The 15,479-nt window shown below is 43.7% G+C and overlaps 4 protein-coding genes across 4 annotated transcripts; 2 read left to right on the top strand and 2 right to left on the bottom strand.

Moving 5' to 3' along the window:
* Positions 1-1,709: 1,709 nt before the first annotated feature.
* Positions 1,710-6,873, top strand: Bfra_006489 (putative atp-dependent bile acid permease protein; the record flags this gene model as incomplete). The annotated part of the gene is made up of 3 exons (XM_037336861.1): positions 1,710-1,774; positions 1,826-4,945; positions 5,001-6,873. 3 exons carry the CDS (start codon positions 1,710-1,712, stop codon positions 6,871-6,873), a joined length of 5,058 nt encoding a protein of 1,685 aa, XP_037198227.1.
* Positions 6,874-8,554: 1,681 nt separating this feature from the next.
* On the bottom strand, positions 8,555-9,100 carry Bfra_006488 (putative vacuolar atp synthase 16 kda proteolipid subunit protein; the record flags this gene model as incomplete). The annotated part of the gene is made up of 1 exon (XM_037336860.1): positions 8,555-9,100. One exon carries the CDS (start codon positions 9,098-9,100, stop codon positions 8,555-8,557), a length of 546 nt encoding a protein of 181 aa, XP_037198226.1.
* A 976-nt stretch (positions 9,101-10,076) lies between these two features.
* Positions 10,077-10,344, bottom strand: Bfra_006487 (uncharacterized protein; the record flags this gene model as incomplete). The annotated part of the gene is made up of 2 exons (XM_037336859.1): positions 10,077-10,245; positions 10,280-10,344. 2 exons carry the CDS (start codon positions 10,342-10,344, stop codon positions 10,077-10,079), a joined length of 234 nt encoding a protein of 77 aa, XP_037198225.1.
* A 3,611-nt stretch (positions 10,345-13,955) lies between these two features.
* On the top strand, positions 13,956-15,457 carry Bfra_006486 (putative aspartic-type endopeptidase protein; the record flags this gene model as incomplete). Its single annotated transcript, XM_037336858.1, has 2 exons — positions 13,956-14,162; positions 14,216-15,457. 2 exons carry the CDS (start codon positions 13,956-13,958, stop codon positions 15,455-15,457), a joined length of 1,449 nt encoding a protein of 482 aa, XP_037198224.1.
* Positions 15,458-15,479: the final 22 nt, after the last annotated feature.

Here is a 15,479-nt window from a genome sequence, read left to right as displayed (position 1 = left end):
AGAAGTTTCTTTATCAGACGTTTTGGGGATTCCGTTCCGATGAGTGATGGCGGTGTGGATGGAAGTGTGGAGATGGAAGAGTGGTGCTACACGAAGTAGTCAGGAACCGTTGTTAGCAATGAGGGTCTGAAGATAGGTCCTAGGGGAAACCCGTATGTACGAAGTACGGAGCAAAGCTTGTGAAGGAATCAATTGATCAATCAATCGATTGTAGAAGTTGATACTTTGATCTTTAGACGAGAGGAAGTGTGAAGTTCATTTGTTCCAAGTCAGAAGTCGGAAGTAATCCAAGCAAATCCTTCGCGGGGTAAGGTTGGGTTGTTCTAGAATTACTGGGTAGATATCGTTGTATCCTAGGATCAGAGAACTAATGCCGATTCCCTTGTCGATTCCCTTGTCGATTGCTGGGTGGATGACGGCCTTTGCATTGCGGTTAAATGGCCATAGATAAATGCCTACTTCTGGAGGCGTCAAGAGTCAAGATCAAGAGAGGGCGTCGCATCGTCGATAAGTCGGCATGTTGTAGATATCATGTATAGCGTGTGTACGATGTAGAATAAGCTCGAGGTTGATACCTAGTCCTGATGACCTAGGTAGATAGATATCGGGATCATATGGATATCACACTCCACACGATGTAGACACCAAAGTCATGCAAGCCGACCGAGTAGAAACATGCATGGAATGGATTGTTGAATATACCTTGGCCAAAGTATACGTACACCCAATGGTGACGCGGGTAATCATAACACCATAGCAACAAAATGAGTGTTTTGATGAAAAAAAGTAAAATGCATTCAACGTTCAAAGGTGTTCCCTGTTGTGCTCCCGTTGAGATGTTAACCTTTCCAGCATGAAGAAGTATGTCTATGTCTCTACCTAGGCGAACCAGGCACAGATGGATGTATGTATAGAAGTAGCCCCCTTGAATGATTGGATTGGCTTCAGAAGACGGAATGTAAATATTTATGGTCTGTACTCTGTCTGTCCTGCAAGCACGACTTCTACGAATAATCCGAGACCAAGCCTCCCTCCTCTCCTTCTACTTCTCTCCCTTCGTCAAGTGGGGGCAATATTATCTAAGTGGGACCAAAAAGAGTTGGGTGGCTCGAGGGTGGATGCGGATAACATAACAGTACATATGCTACCTGTGGTACATGCTTAAACTCTTTTTGCAGATAAAAGTAAAATATCACAGTAGTCCAGACAGAGTTGAGGGAGGGTAAAGAAAGGTATGCAATCAGTCTCTTCTTCCCCCATCACCATCACAAAGCTCAAAGCTCTTCTCTTCCAACATCCCATCCTTCCCAACCCTCCAACTCTCGTCTTTCTTCCTTCGTCCTTTCTCAATCACATACAACTTCACTCTCTTCCTCTCCCACCACAACTTCTGAGTACATACATCCTCAATATATATATATATACACATTTACTCGGAGAACTGGTAGTGAACCATCTGCGTGCTTCTTTTCTTCTTCTTCTTTTCTTCTTCTTTTCTTCCGCCTTCTCTTCTCCCATTACACACTACAGCTTTATGCTCTCGGTTTAATTTATTCACCTCTTTTGTTTCCTCTCACCGGGGTCATTGTTTATAAGCAGGAAATATTAATTATTTTACTTGATTAGCCAATTCAATGATACGTTAAGACGACCTCCACGCACCACGTTCGAGACGTTTAATCGCCATCCTACGATTCATACGCAACATCATGTTGGGTAAATGCAGTGGGCCTATATGGCAAATCGATGATTTCACAAACTGTGTACAGAGAGAGTAAGTGGAAGCAGTCAGTCTGCTGCTGGGCCGAAGACTAACCACAAAAAGTTATCTGAAAGTACTGTTTCCGTTAATAGTCATCGGCCTCTCGTTTCTCATCCTCATAACATCTGCGGTCCGCCGGAAAATAAAGTTAAAACAGAAACACAAGTATCGACAACTGCGAGCTGCATCAATTGATCGTACGACGATAAGTGGCAATGGATTCAGTCATCATAATGGGGAGGCAAGTGCAAACGGAAACGAGCACACCGCTGTCGACGAGGAAGATGAGGGGTTGTCGATAAATGGCGGTGGACGATTGGTATTGACTAAAACGACTACGCAAGGATCGGTTGCTGCCATTGATAGCCCCAGAGGCCAGAACACCTTGACAGTTATTGAGCTCCTTGCGATCACAGTAGAGCTTGGTATTCAGATCGCAGTTTTCGTACTCGGCGCATATGGTTCAAAGGGGGTTGTGGCCGCCACTGCTGGAATATTTACTTGGACCTATATTTTGATACTTGCAAGTTTGAGATTTGCCTTCTCCAATACGAAATGGAGAGTCCCAAAGATTTGGAATCATACGGCTGCTCTATACACTGCACAATGGCTCTTCTCGCTGGTTATATTCCGCTCCGCCATCATCCATCCGCGTTCCAGGGTCAGCCAGGGACTTATCATCTCGGATTTCGTCCTCTCTTCGTTCCTTTTCGGACTCGCAATTACTACACGCAAGGGCAACAAGGCAGTGGTCTTGGAGTGGGAGGGAGATATTCAACCCTCAAAAGAGCCATTGGCCAGCTTGTTTTCCATTGCTACCTTCGCATGGGTCGATTCTATTGTTTGGCACGGCTATATCAACACCTTTGAAATTGCAGATGTCTGGAACCTGATGCCAAAGGACAAAGCGGCAGCTGTTTTGGCAGACTATAGATTACTCAAAAAGACATCGGCCTTAGTATGGCATTTGATGCGCTACTTTAAAGGTCTTCTCACTATACAGTGTGCTTATGCCGTCTTTTCTGGACTTTTCAACTTTGCACCTACATTGCTGTTGAAAGCTATCCTTGAATACATCGAAGATCCAGACTCGGCGCCTCGCAATGTCATCTGGCTATACGTCATTCTTCTTGCCTTTACAGATATTCTTCGCTCGCTAGCTGATCAACAAGCCCTCTGGATTGGCCGCAAGATCTGTATAAGGCTCAGGGCAATCATCATTGGTGAAATCTACGCTAAAGCATTAAGAAGAAAGGCGGCATCAGGAAGTGACTCTGTTCTTGGCGCAAAGAAAGATCTGAAGGATATAGAGAAGCCTAGCTGGTGGCGAAGATCACTTGGAAAGAAGAAGGGTGAGCAAACTTCTAATGCCGCACAGACTCCACCAGCGACTGCAACTGGGGCTGGAAAGAAGACAGATGAGCAAGCTAATGTTGGTACCATCATAAATCTCATGTCTGTTGATTCTTTCAAAGTCAGCGAAGTCACTGCGTATCTTCACTTCCTCTTTGCTGCTGCTCCAACCCAATTGATCGTAGCTGTATATCTTCTCTATCGTATCCTCGGAAAGAGTAGTATTCCAGGTCTCGTTGTCATGGCTATTCTTCTCCCTGTGAATATTGGATTCGCTCGTGGCTTTGGCGCTGCCCAGAAAAAGATTATGGCAGCTACCGATAAAAGAATCCATACTACCAATGAAGTCTTAGAGAATATTCGTATCATTAAATACTTTGCGTGGGAAAAGCGCTTTACTGATATTGTCAATGATAAGCGAGCTGATGAGTTGAAAGCATTACGCTTAAAGTATATCATCTGGGCTTTCGCTGTTGCTGTGTGGAACACGGTGCCGGTAGTTATTACTTTCTTCTCGTTTCTCTATTATACAGTTGGAGAGAAGAAGCCGCTTTATCCTTCCATTGCGTTCACAGCCATCTCACTCTTTAATATTCTTCGCGTTCCTCTGGATCAACTGGGCGACATGATAGCTCATGTTCAGGAAAGTCAAGTATCAATCAATCGAGTAGAGGAATTCTTAAACGAAGACGAGACTGAAAAGTACGATCAGCTCTCACACGATAACTTGGATGAGGATGGTAATCAAATGATTGGATTTAAGAATGCTACTTTATCCTGGGGTGGCAAAGAAGCCTTCACTGATGAAGATATCTCAACTGCGTTCCGGATGATGGATTTGAATGTCAAATTCGAAATTGGTCATTTGAACATCATTGCTGGACCCACTGGATCTGGAAAGACGTCTCTCCTGATGGCTCTTCTCGGCGAGATGGCTTTGATCAAAGGAAAGGTGTTCCTACCTGGCGGTTTCAGTCGTGAAGATGTCCGACCCGACCCCGAAACTGATCTTACCGAAACCGTTGCCTATTGCGCTCAACAACCTTGGCTCGTGAATGCTAATATCAAGGAAAACATCTTGTTTGCTGCTCCACTGGACGAACAGAGATACAAGGATGTGATTATTGCTTGCGCTTTAGAACGTGACCTAGACATTCTAGATGATGGCGATGAAACACTTGTTGGTGAAAAGGGCATCAGTCTTTCCGGGGGCCAAAAGCAACGTATCTCTCTCGCAAGGGCTCTTTACTCTAACTCTAAACATGTACTCCTCGATGATTGTTTGAGTGCCGTGGATTCACACACTGCCAAGTGGATATTCGACAATTGTATTCGAGGACCATTGATGCTTGATCGTACATGCATCTTAGTCACGCACAATTTATCTCTCTGTGTTCCTCATTCTCGATATGTTGTTTGTCTCGAGAATGGTAGGATCACTGAACAAGGATCCGCAGATAAGGTTATAGCTTCAGGGAAGTTAGGAGAGGAAATTACCAAATCACGCCCTGCTTCTGCTCTCCACTCACGGATCCCATCTCGAGTCCCTTCTAGCATCGGTGAGGAGAGTAACGAAACTCTTATTGAAGACCAACCTGCAAATGGCAAGCTGGATGATGCAAACGCAAAACCAAAGGCAAAGAAATCCAAGGAAAAGAAAAACGCCATGGCCGAAACAAAGGCTGAGGGTGGTGTCAAATGGAGAGTCCTCGTATTGTATTTAAGAGCCATGGGCCCTTGGTGGTTCTGGGTCCTCGCTGTAATGGTTTTTGGAGTCCAGCAGGTTGGAGCTCTTGGAGCCAACATATGGATTAAGCAATGGGCAAATCAGTAAGTTATAAAACGTTCACTTGTCAACCATTGACTGATGCTAATCAACCTATAGATATGATGTTGAAGCTGTCCGAACCAAATATCACTTATCCGCAAACAATTACATTGGCAATACTATCTCTACTATTCAAGTCGCGAGCTCAAAGTTATCTCAAGTTCAACCATATTTCGACCCTAACAAGACTTCGATTGTGGCAAAGTTCGCTCCAGATGTTGATGTTGGATATTATCTCGGAGTTTATGCTTTGATTGGTATCGCATGCATGTTGATTGCCCTCTTCAGAGACTTCTGGCTCTTCTTTGGTTCTCTTACCGCAAGTTGGAGAATCCATGAGAATTTGATGAAAGCCGTCACCCGAGCAAAATTTAAGTTCTTTGACTCGACTCCATTAGGTCAACTTATGAATCGATTTAGTAAGGACTTGGAAGCTGTTGATCAAGAAGTCGCACCTATCGCCATTGGAGTTATGTCATGTGCCTTGGCTATTATTGTAACGGTCGCTTTGATCACTGCTATCACTCCTGGCTTCTTGATTGCAGGTATATTCATCAGTGCCATGTACTTCTTTGTTGGAAAATTCTATCTTCGATCGTCAAGAGATCTGAAGAGAATTGAATCAATTCAAAGAAGTCCATTGTTCCAGCAATTCGGAGAGACACTCAACGGAGTTACCACTATTCGAGCCTATGGTGATGAGAAACGATTTGTCCGAGACAACATGTTACGAATCAACACTCATAGTCGACCATTTATTTATCTATGGGCAGCAAATCGATGGTTGTCATTCAGAATTGACTTAGTCGGTGATCTCGTCGCATTCTTCGCAGGAGCGTTTATTGTCAGTAGCATCGGTACTATCGATGCTGGTTCGGCTGGTCTCTCCCTAAGTTATGCCATCAGTTTCACGGAGAATGTTCTTTGGATGGTACGACTTTATTCCATGAATGAACAAAACATGAACTCCGTAGAGCGAATCAAGGAGTATCTGGATGTCGAGCAAGAAGCAGCAGAGTATATTGAAGAAACAGAGCCTGCCAAAAATTGGCCAAGTCAAGGATCTGTGGAATTCATTAATTACACCACAAGATATAGGGAAGATTTGGATCCTGTATTACGAAATGTCAGTTTCAAGATCCGACCTTTGGAAAAGGTTGGTATCGTTGGTCGTACAGGTGCAGGAAAGAGTTCTCTTGCCCTTGCTCTATTCCGCGGTCTTGAGGCCGAGGAGGGAAAGATTTTGATTGATGAAGTTGATGTTGGTCTTATTGGCCTTCGTGATCTTCGCGAGAGAATAACCATCGTACCACAAGATCCAACGCTATTTACAGGCACCATTCGAAGTAATTTAGATCCTTTCAACCTCTTCACAGATGAAGATATCTTTACAGCTTTACGAAGAGTTCATTTGATTGGACCAGTAGGAACATCGACAGCTCCTTCCACGCCAGGTATCTCACGACCACCATCTATTGAATCATTATCAGGCTCCACGGCCACCAACAAGAACGTCTTCTTGAACCTCAATTCCACCGTCACTGAATCAGGAAATAATCTCTCACAAGGTCAACGCCAACTTCTTTGTTTAGCTCGCGCTTTACTTAAACAACCCAAGGTTCTGATGATGGATGAAGCTACTGCTTCTATTGATTATACCACTGATGCCAAGATTCAAGAAACGATAAGAGAACTCAAGAGTACGATTATCACAATTGCGCATCGTTTACAAACGATTGTGGATTATGATAAGGTGTTGGTACTGGATAAGGGAGAGGTGGTGGAATACGCTCATCCACATGAGTTGTTGAAGAAGGAAGGGAAGGATGCTATTTTTAGAGGGATGTGTGAGACGAGTGGGGATTTGGACGGGTTGAAGGAGGCGGCGAAGAGGGCTTGGGAGGCAAAAAGATTGGTAGATGATGAGTAGAGGAAGGGGGGATGTGAAGAGGGAAGGAAGGAAGGATGTAGTATAGTGCATTTTGGAGAAAGGAGACGAGAGGAGGGAACTATACATAATTTCTTTTCTTTTGTGGTAAATAAATAAATGCATTGGGAATTTGAAAATTTGTAGATGGATTGTTGGGCTTGGTTGGTTATTTGCATTTGGGATGGGTGGGTGGTGGAAAATTACTTATTTGTGCTGCTGTGAGTAGATTTGGTTGTGCTTGGGGAAGGTCCCCCGAGGTACATATTTTATATAAAAGAGAGACAATGATGAATGAATAAGTATTAAAATCAAAGATTGTTAATATTGATATCATTGCGTGATTGATTGATTGATTGATTGATTGGTTGGTTCTTAGTCTTGTTTTGTAGGAATAAATGAGTGAGTAAATGAGTGAGTCTATAGATGGAGGTGGTGTTTGAATGTATGTGTGTATGTAGGTATGTATGTATATTCTTTGTGTGGGTATGTACTTGGGTATGACAATGACAATGACAATGTTGATGTAACTCTCATTGCGACGGCGAGAGTTCTTCATCCTCGTCCTCGTCTGCGGGTCTGAGGGGGGAGGGGGGAAAGAAAGAGACACTAGGAGAGGAGAGAGGGCTTGTGGGAGAAGGGGGAGAAAGACTAAGGGGGGATGGAGGGAGAAACCACAAGAGGCCTGGAGGGTGATTATTTATGTATATGGATAGGTGGAGGTGCGTTGTAAACTAGGTAAGTAGATATGTAAGCAAGCAAGTCAATCAAACAATGTGTAGATTAGCAAGTAACAAACCACCAAGAGATAAGTCAAGTCCGAATTTTTTGTGGAATTCGCCGACATCTGAGGTTAACACCACAGGGGGGTCTGGGGAGATGAATCCTGGGAGATGAAATTAGATGAGATCGTTCGGTGCAGCTCATGAGGTATCTGTATGTCCCTGGGTATTCGCACTAACTTTTGAGAGAGGGAGGTTTCGTTTTCTTCGAGGGAGGCGGATATGTCATATTGGAAGGGGGGAGAGCTGGGTAGATAGGTACTGAATGATGGGAATGGGAAAGGGTATTGGAAAATGTGATGGGAGTTGTGGAAAGGCAGAAGAAGAGGTAAATCGAATCAGATTAAATTATGTGTGGAAACTTTCCTTTTCTTTGCTTTCCCGGGGGATTTGTATTTATATTCCTGATAACTTGGGCAGGTACACGAGTGGGTATCTGGTCATGCTAGAAGATTTTCTTTGCAATATTCGATATGAATTTTTGATGTATAAATTCGCCTCTCTCTCTGGGGTAAGGATGAAAGAAAATGTCTATTTACACGAAATACCGGGATCGGATTAACTTTTTCTTTTCTTCAATGAATAGTTTTTGTTGATATTGATATTGATGTTAATAGTATTCATTCCCCCTCTCCCCGTCAGGTATCACAATCTATCTATCATCCCATCTTCCGAATCCTGATACCTGCTTTCCCAATTACAATTCATGGGATCATGGACCACAATGCGTAGCACCGGCTGTTGCTTGCGTGATCATTAGTAGGGCGACGATTAATCCGTAAAGGCCTGATCTCGGGGAAGTTGTGTTAGTTTTCTTGCTATTTTCTGGTTCTTTTTTGTACTTTTCGCTTCCCTCCCTTTGAATCTTCATCCATCCATCCATCCATTCACACCCCCACCCCCTAAGGCCTCTCAACCAGAAACCCCCAAAAGCCAAAAAGAACGAAAACGGAAACGAAAATCGTAAAGAAGAACTCACCCAACACCTCCGCGAAAATCAACACCAAGGCCATCCCCACAAACATCTTGGGTTGCATTGCCGCGCCCCTCACCCCCGCATCACCAATCACGCCAATGCTAAAGCCAGAAGCGAGACAGCTGAGTCCGACCGAGAGACCCGCTGCGAGATGCAGAAAATTTGTGTGCAGAGCGGAGGGAGCGACGAGCGCCGAGGCGATGAGGATGCTGGTTATCAGGCCGAAGATGGAGAGGACGGAGGAGAGGATTATGGGGAGGAGATCTGTGGTGGGTGAGCGGGGTGGGTGAGTGGGGTGTAGGGATGATAGAGAGAGGGAGAGGGAGAGGGAAGAGGGAAGAAGAATGGAGAGTGTACTGCGAATCATGTTCTGTGGTTGCATGACACTAACTGCGGAGATTCCGATGCTACTTTTCGCCATGCCGTACGCGGCACCGACGTTGGAGAGGACGATTGCACAACAGCAGCCCATTGCTCCGAAGAAGGACTGGAGGGTTGATGAGTTGGTTGTCAACAATTAGGTGAGGGTATGGGAAGGGAGGGGAGGAAGGTGGTGACTAACGGCGTAGACGGGACTTTAGGACGGAGTGGGATGTAAGCATGGTGTTTTGATGAAGTTTTGATGAGGGCGTGAGTGAAATTCTCACCATCTGTCATTGAGATATGGATCCATTGTGATTGTCTGATTATTACTTGAGAATGAGTGGGAGTGGCGTGTTGTGGATGTTTAGTTGATATTTCAGCCCTGGTGCAATTTGCAGTGGGACTACTCTGATGGCATATATTTGTGGCGAAAGGAGAATCAAGTTGGCAAAATGTTGATTCCAGAACCAAGGAACAAATTCGATTTGAGAACTACGTTTTCAAAGTTCAAGAGGAATCATATCATATGATGTAAACCTACACGTCCACCCGTCTTACATCGTTGGAGGGTAAGCCCTACGAATATTTGCAGTTAGGCAGCAGCCGCATCAGATCAATATCGATTTTGATTCCACGAACGTGCAGAGAATAATGAAATTCCAAAACTTGGAATTTCATTGACAACGTGCGTGCATTTCTACATCAACAAAATAGGTTCTTTGAGTCAAAAATATCTCGTAGGCTCGAGGGCTTTGATTGATTGGTTCCCACGCACTGGATGCCTGCTTTCAAAACCTTCAACTTGGAAGGCGTTTGAATTGGTCTGATGAATGATTGCGACGCTTAGTATGATGAAGTTAGAAGTCAGCTAGATAGATACCACTATCGTGTAGATGACGGATGTTCCGAATACATAAGTACTGCTGCCTTCGGTCACCGAGTTGATGATTACGTAGTCTACGCCACGCAATCAATGCAGATGACCAGCCTTACTGCCAATGAAAATTGCGATCAATGAACATGTTTATTACGACGTCAGGATCATCGCAATTTTGCCTACTTTTCAGTGTTGACGAATTTTTCTGTCAGGCAAACCGTGTGTGATGAAAGAGATGAGCATGATTCCTCAGAAGTTTAGCAGTTGGGTAGATTCCTAAATTGCCATAGCTGCCTTGGAAGGTAGTCAAAAATGGTACAGCATGGCTCTTGGCAACGGCAGTGACCAAGGCGAGTATAACTCTGCGTGCTTTCATCCTGATTGAGATGAAATATGTTGCAACCCGAACACATAGTTTCCAAAAATGGGGCAATGCTATCGTTGATACTTGCCGCGCCTCCTCCTGACTCCGCCATCTTTCAGCATCTCAATTTGGTATGCACGATGCGCAGGAATTTAGGAGAGAGTCAACAATGTGTCCGAACCAATGCTCCACTTCTACACAGATGTTCAACACACCAAACACGAAAGCGAACGCGTACACGTCACTTAAAACGAAAAGAAAAGTTCTCACGCTTGTAAGAAGTATTTGCTGTGCCGCAAACCAACATTGAGTTGGATATTTGGTTTGATATACGCAATCTCAAGTATCCATTGAACGGTTTGGAGTTCCATATGAGGACCCTTTAGTGAACGTAAATTGAGGGATAGGACGAATCTGCTACAACATCGCCGCGATAGATGCAACATATTGACACGACGCCGTTGAAGGTGTTGATGTAAAGAACTTAGGTAGGCGCAGTGACCGAGTTCATATGTCAAACCCCCCTCCCCACCTAGGTATACTTAGTCAACATCATAAACATCAAGCTTTTTAATCTCCATCTGATTGAAAATCCGTGCCTCGATTTCCGAGATCAGTCATACCAAGAATCCAAGACGTGATAAATTTTCCGATGTTTGGGTAGGAAGTTTTGAAACGAATTGCAAGATTTGAAAAAAGAGGTCACAGCTGGAGGCTGCCGCTTAGACTTGGGCGGCGGTCTCGTTCAAAACGTTTGAAGTATGGGGAAGGAATTTATGATGATTTGAGTTAGTCAATGCTCACGATATTTAGGCAATAGCTCAAATTCGCAATGAGTCCTTCTAAAGTTCAAATGTTTGGAAATCCTTTCCTGTTGTCAGTCATGGAAACTTGCCAGGCTTAGTAAGGATTCTTGGCAAGACAAGACGTACCTAGCACGTGCCCAGAACTGAAGCGATTGTAGCAAAAGTCGTGATAGTCAGTCAAAGTCTGATGTTCCATAGACCATTCCTACCTAGGCACCTAGATAATCATAGAAATTTCTTATTTTGGAATGTGGCTGTGAACGAGTTATACGTAGATACCCAGGTGGCCTCGGTAGCATCTTAAAAAGTCTTAATAAACTCGCATGTCAAAATCATACTTTGTCTGTATGGAGTGAAGGGAGGAAAATCCCCATGGTGGACGGAACGCCCCTTTTAGAGTTTAGTAGGAAAGGTCCATAACCAACGGAGGAGTACTCTTGCACGATGCAGGAAGTTCGGCAACTACCTAATCTCTTTAGTGCCTGCGTAAGTAACCCTATGAGATCCATCTTCATTGATACTGTCAGACTGTCTGAATGTTCCATGTAAAAGTTCAAATGTCCGATATCACCGTCGCCACTGTTTGCTTACGAATATAGTGGTGATAATGACGAGTATCTATTTACCACGAATTATGCTGTCTACTGGGCACATTGTAGGCAGAATCGTCACATTCTTGCTCAATTAGCTTTTTCGGGTTTCCATTTTGGAAGTTTGCGTGTTGGTCCATTCATTGAATTTACGGCACAGGCACTTTACAGAGTACCACCCACCCCTCGAAGAAATGAAAGGAAGACTACGTACACATGTATCGTGCACATTTTCCAATTCTCCATCCCTCCCCCTTTTCAGATACTCTACTTGACTTCTTGAGGCTTCATCCGATTAAACGGTTTTTTACCTTCCACTTGAGCGAGCTACCTAGGTAGATGCAAGATCACAAATTGGCTTTGGCGTAAGAGAAACTATTCACGTCTCTTCTCGGTCAAGTTCAAACAATTTCAATTCATGCTTTGTATCATGGATTTATGGTCCTCACTTTATTTACTGGGAATCTGGAAAAGGACTGTGTGATGAACCCCGATGGTGTTTCAAGCAAATGCGCTTTTGTCTTTAGTCTGCAAAGTATCCCATCCTCAATGCTTCATGCTACGTTTCCAGGTCTGAGGGTCGAAGACTCGGAGGAAAAGAAAGGCATGAGGAGCCATACAAATTCATTTATCGCAACAAATCTGAAAATAGCATGTTTCCTCTTTCCCCCCCTCTCTTTACTTACGAGATCCCTGAAAGGTATGTTGGAACTTGTGCAAGTAACGAATAATGGATTAGTATGGCACCCTTCCGCGAGTACAGTATCTAGTATGCACACCCAGATTCGTCAATATCTAGATGTCAAGCAAGTATGGTAGATCAGGACAGTGTGAATAAGAATCTTAATTCGTTGAAATATTGGAGTGTCTGTACCTCGCCTCTTCCTCTTGAAGGGACCTGAAATCTATTTAGGAAGAAAGTCTGGGGCGCAGGATTTCAAGTAAAGAGGATTTTGTTTGATATGATTGGTTCTTGAAATGATATCTTATGGATTCTTACCTTTTTTTTATTATATAGATCAGATGTTTCAATGTTCTCATGTTCAAAATACGTTCCCCTTTATATCATTACTATGTCCTTATTATCAAGTTAGCATCGACTGCATGTCTAATATGTAGTAACCTTTTGAGTTTTGATTCTTTTTAATATTTTATCTCCCATCGAACGACTCTTGACTTTCAGATTTCTAGTATTCCATACAAAGTCTCCGTACCCGCCTGAGCTTCGTAGTTGTACATGGTAGGCCGCGTCATATTGCGGATCCTTGACCTTGAATCATCCCAGACAACAACCCTAGCATTTATACTAGCATCTATACACTCTGTACTTCGTACCGTATGTCAACCAACAAACTTGCCAAGATATAGAAAAGAGGATCGAACCTTGGGATTGGAATCACTCTTTGCATTGGATTTGGTCTTTTTGTATGAGAAATATTATTCCAAAGGTTCAAAGCTTTTTGGACGGTCTTCTTGCATTTTCATATACAGTACCTTGAGAGAATTCCACTTGTACATTTCTACTCAATCGTTTCAATCCTCGTCCTTGATAGTAAAACAATTTGACGACTACTACTACTACTACTACTACTGTAACCTACCTAGTAGAGGTTCTTGTCATCTTATATAGTATTACTTTCTATTCTTCCTTCCATCTCCATCTCCATATTTATATCTTTCCCTCTTACTTTAGAATCTCTCAGCCTTTCTCGGCATTTTAAGTTCCAACCGCTGCGCTTCCTAAAAAGTCACCCACGCCACCATTTGATACAGGACAAGAACGGATTCCACGGCGTGCCAGCCTTACAGTAGAAAAACGCTTGAAGATCTTAGAAATACTAAGAAAAGATACTCCACAAATTTGTATAAAATACGATTCTCTTGCCTGCACCTCGTACTCTCAGCCACAATTAAGAGTTTCGTCATCTGTCGCAGGCTCTCTTTGCTGTACAAAAGCTTTACTCTTACTAGTACTACTCAGTCCGAGATTTGAGAGCTTGTACAAAACATCGCATCACATCACATTCGTTGCGAATTTTGGTTTCTAAAGTACAACTTTTTACATCAACCTCACTACCAACAACCCATTTTTTAAATAGTTCGAACACATTGGTTATTACTTTTTACATTGGATTTTCTTGGCCTTATTTTCCGATTTTCTAAAAAAAACAAATTTTTTGGGTCTTCGGGGTCTTCGAAGCTAAATTAATTAGCGTCTACTGTCCGCGTCATCTGGACCAACCCGAACAATATATACCAATTTCATATCCCATATAGGATTTCAGAGAAGAGTGTTTCTTTTTCATCAATATATTTTATCTCCAATCATGAGGACGACAACATTCATTACCGCTGCCGTGGGAATATTATCAACATGTACAGATGCAATACAATTACAGAAGCGAACCGATGGACCAGCACGAGTAGTTGGACTGGATGTAGTACGAAAACAAGTGGAAAATCCCTTAGCAAGAGATAAATTAAGGAAATTAAGGAGGAGGTCGAACACTGTTACTGCTACTTTAGATAATGAGGTTCGTGAATCCCATTTGGACTTTAAGTGAAGCTATATACTAACGTCGTTCAGGAAACTTTATATTTCGCCAATGGAACATTAGGTACACCAGCACAGAGTTTACGGTTACATATCGACACAGGAAGCAGTGATTTATGGGTTAATACTGCTAGCTCAACATTATGTAGTAAAAAGACAAACCCTTGTCAGCTGGCTGGAACATATACGGCCAACTCATCTTCTACATACGCATATGTGGCCAGCGATTTTAATATTTCTTACGTTGATGGATCTGGAGCATCGGGTGATTATGTCACTGATACATTTACGATTGGATCAACCACGTTGGACAAATTACAATTTGGTATTGGATATACCAGTTCTTCGCCTGAAGGTATCCTAGGAATCGGTTATGAGATTAACGAGGTTCAGGTGGGAAGAGCGGGAAAGAAGGCATATAATAACTTACCAGCACAAATGGTTGCCGATGGTTTGATCAATTCAAATGCTTACTCCTTATGGCTTAACGATTTGGATGCCAGCACTGGAAGCATTTTATTCGGTGGTGTCGATACTGCTCAATATCACGGGAAATTGGAAACCCTCCCGGTCGAAAAAGAATCCGGGTATTACGCCGAATTTCTCATCACCTTAACCGAGATCATGCTAGGCGATACCGTCATCGCCCAGGACCAAGCTCTCGCCGTGCTCCTCGATTCCGGAAGTTCCCTCACCTACCTCCCCGACGCCATGGCCGAAGCCATCTACGAACAAGTCGACGCCCAATACGATGCCAGCGAAGGCGCTGCCTACGTCCCCTGCTCCCTCGCTTCCAACACCAGCGCTTTAAACTTCACCTTCACATCCCCCACCATCCAAGTCACCATGGACGAACTCGTCATTCCTGTCACCAGCACCACGGGCCAACAATTACAGTTCACCGACGGCACCGCAGCCTGTCTCTTTGGTATCGCTCCCGCAGGTGACAGTACCTCGGTTTTGGGAGATACCTTTATCCGCTCCGCATACATCGTCTACGATCTCGACAACAATGAAATTTCTCTCGCTCAAACAAATTTCAATGCTACCAGTACAAGCGTGGTGGAAATCACCACGGGCACCACGGCAGTTCCAGACGCAACATTGGTTGCGAACGCAGCAACAGCTAGTTCGGGTTCGTCGGGTGGCGAGATCAGCGGATCGGTCACTTTGAGCTCGGGTTCAAAGTCGAAAAATGCAGGCGCCATGCAGACGCCGCCGCCGTTGGCATATGGTATGGCTGCATTGGGCGCGGGATTGTATTATGCCATGTAGAGATCTTTCTCTTTGCTTGGCA

The sequence above is a fragment of the Botrytis fragariae genome (genome assembly GCF_013461495.1).
Source record: "Botrytis fragariae strain BVB16 chromosome Unknown tig00000000, whole genome shotgun sequence".
NCBI classification, from domain to species: Eukaryota; Fungi; Ascomycota; class Leotiomycetes; order Helotiales; family Sclerotiniaceae; genus Botrytis; species Botrytis fragariae.
The sequence above is the reverse complement of the archived record's forward strand: the minus strand, read 5'-3'. Positions and strand labels throughout refer to the sequence as shown.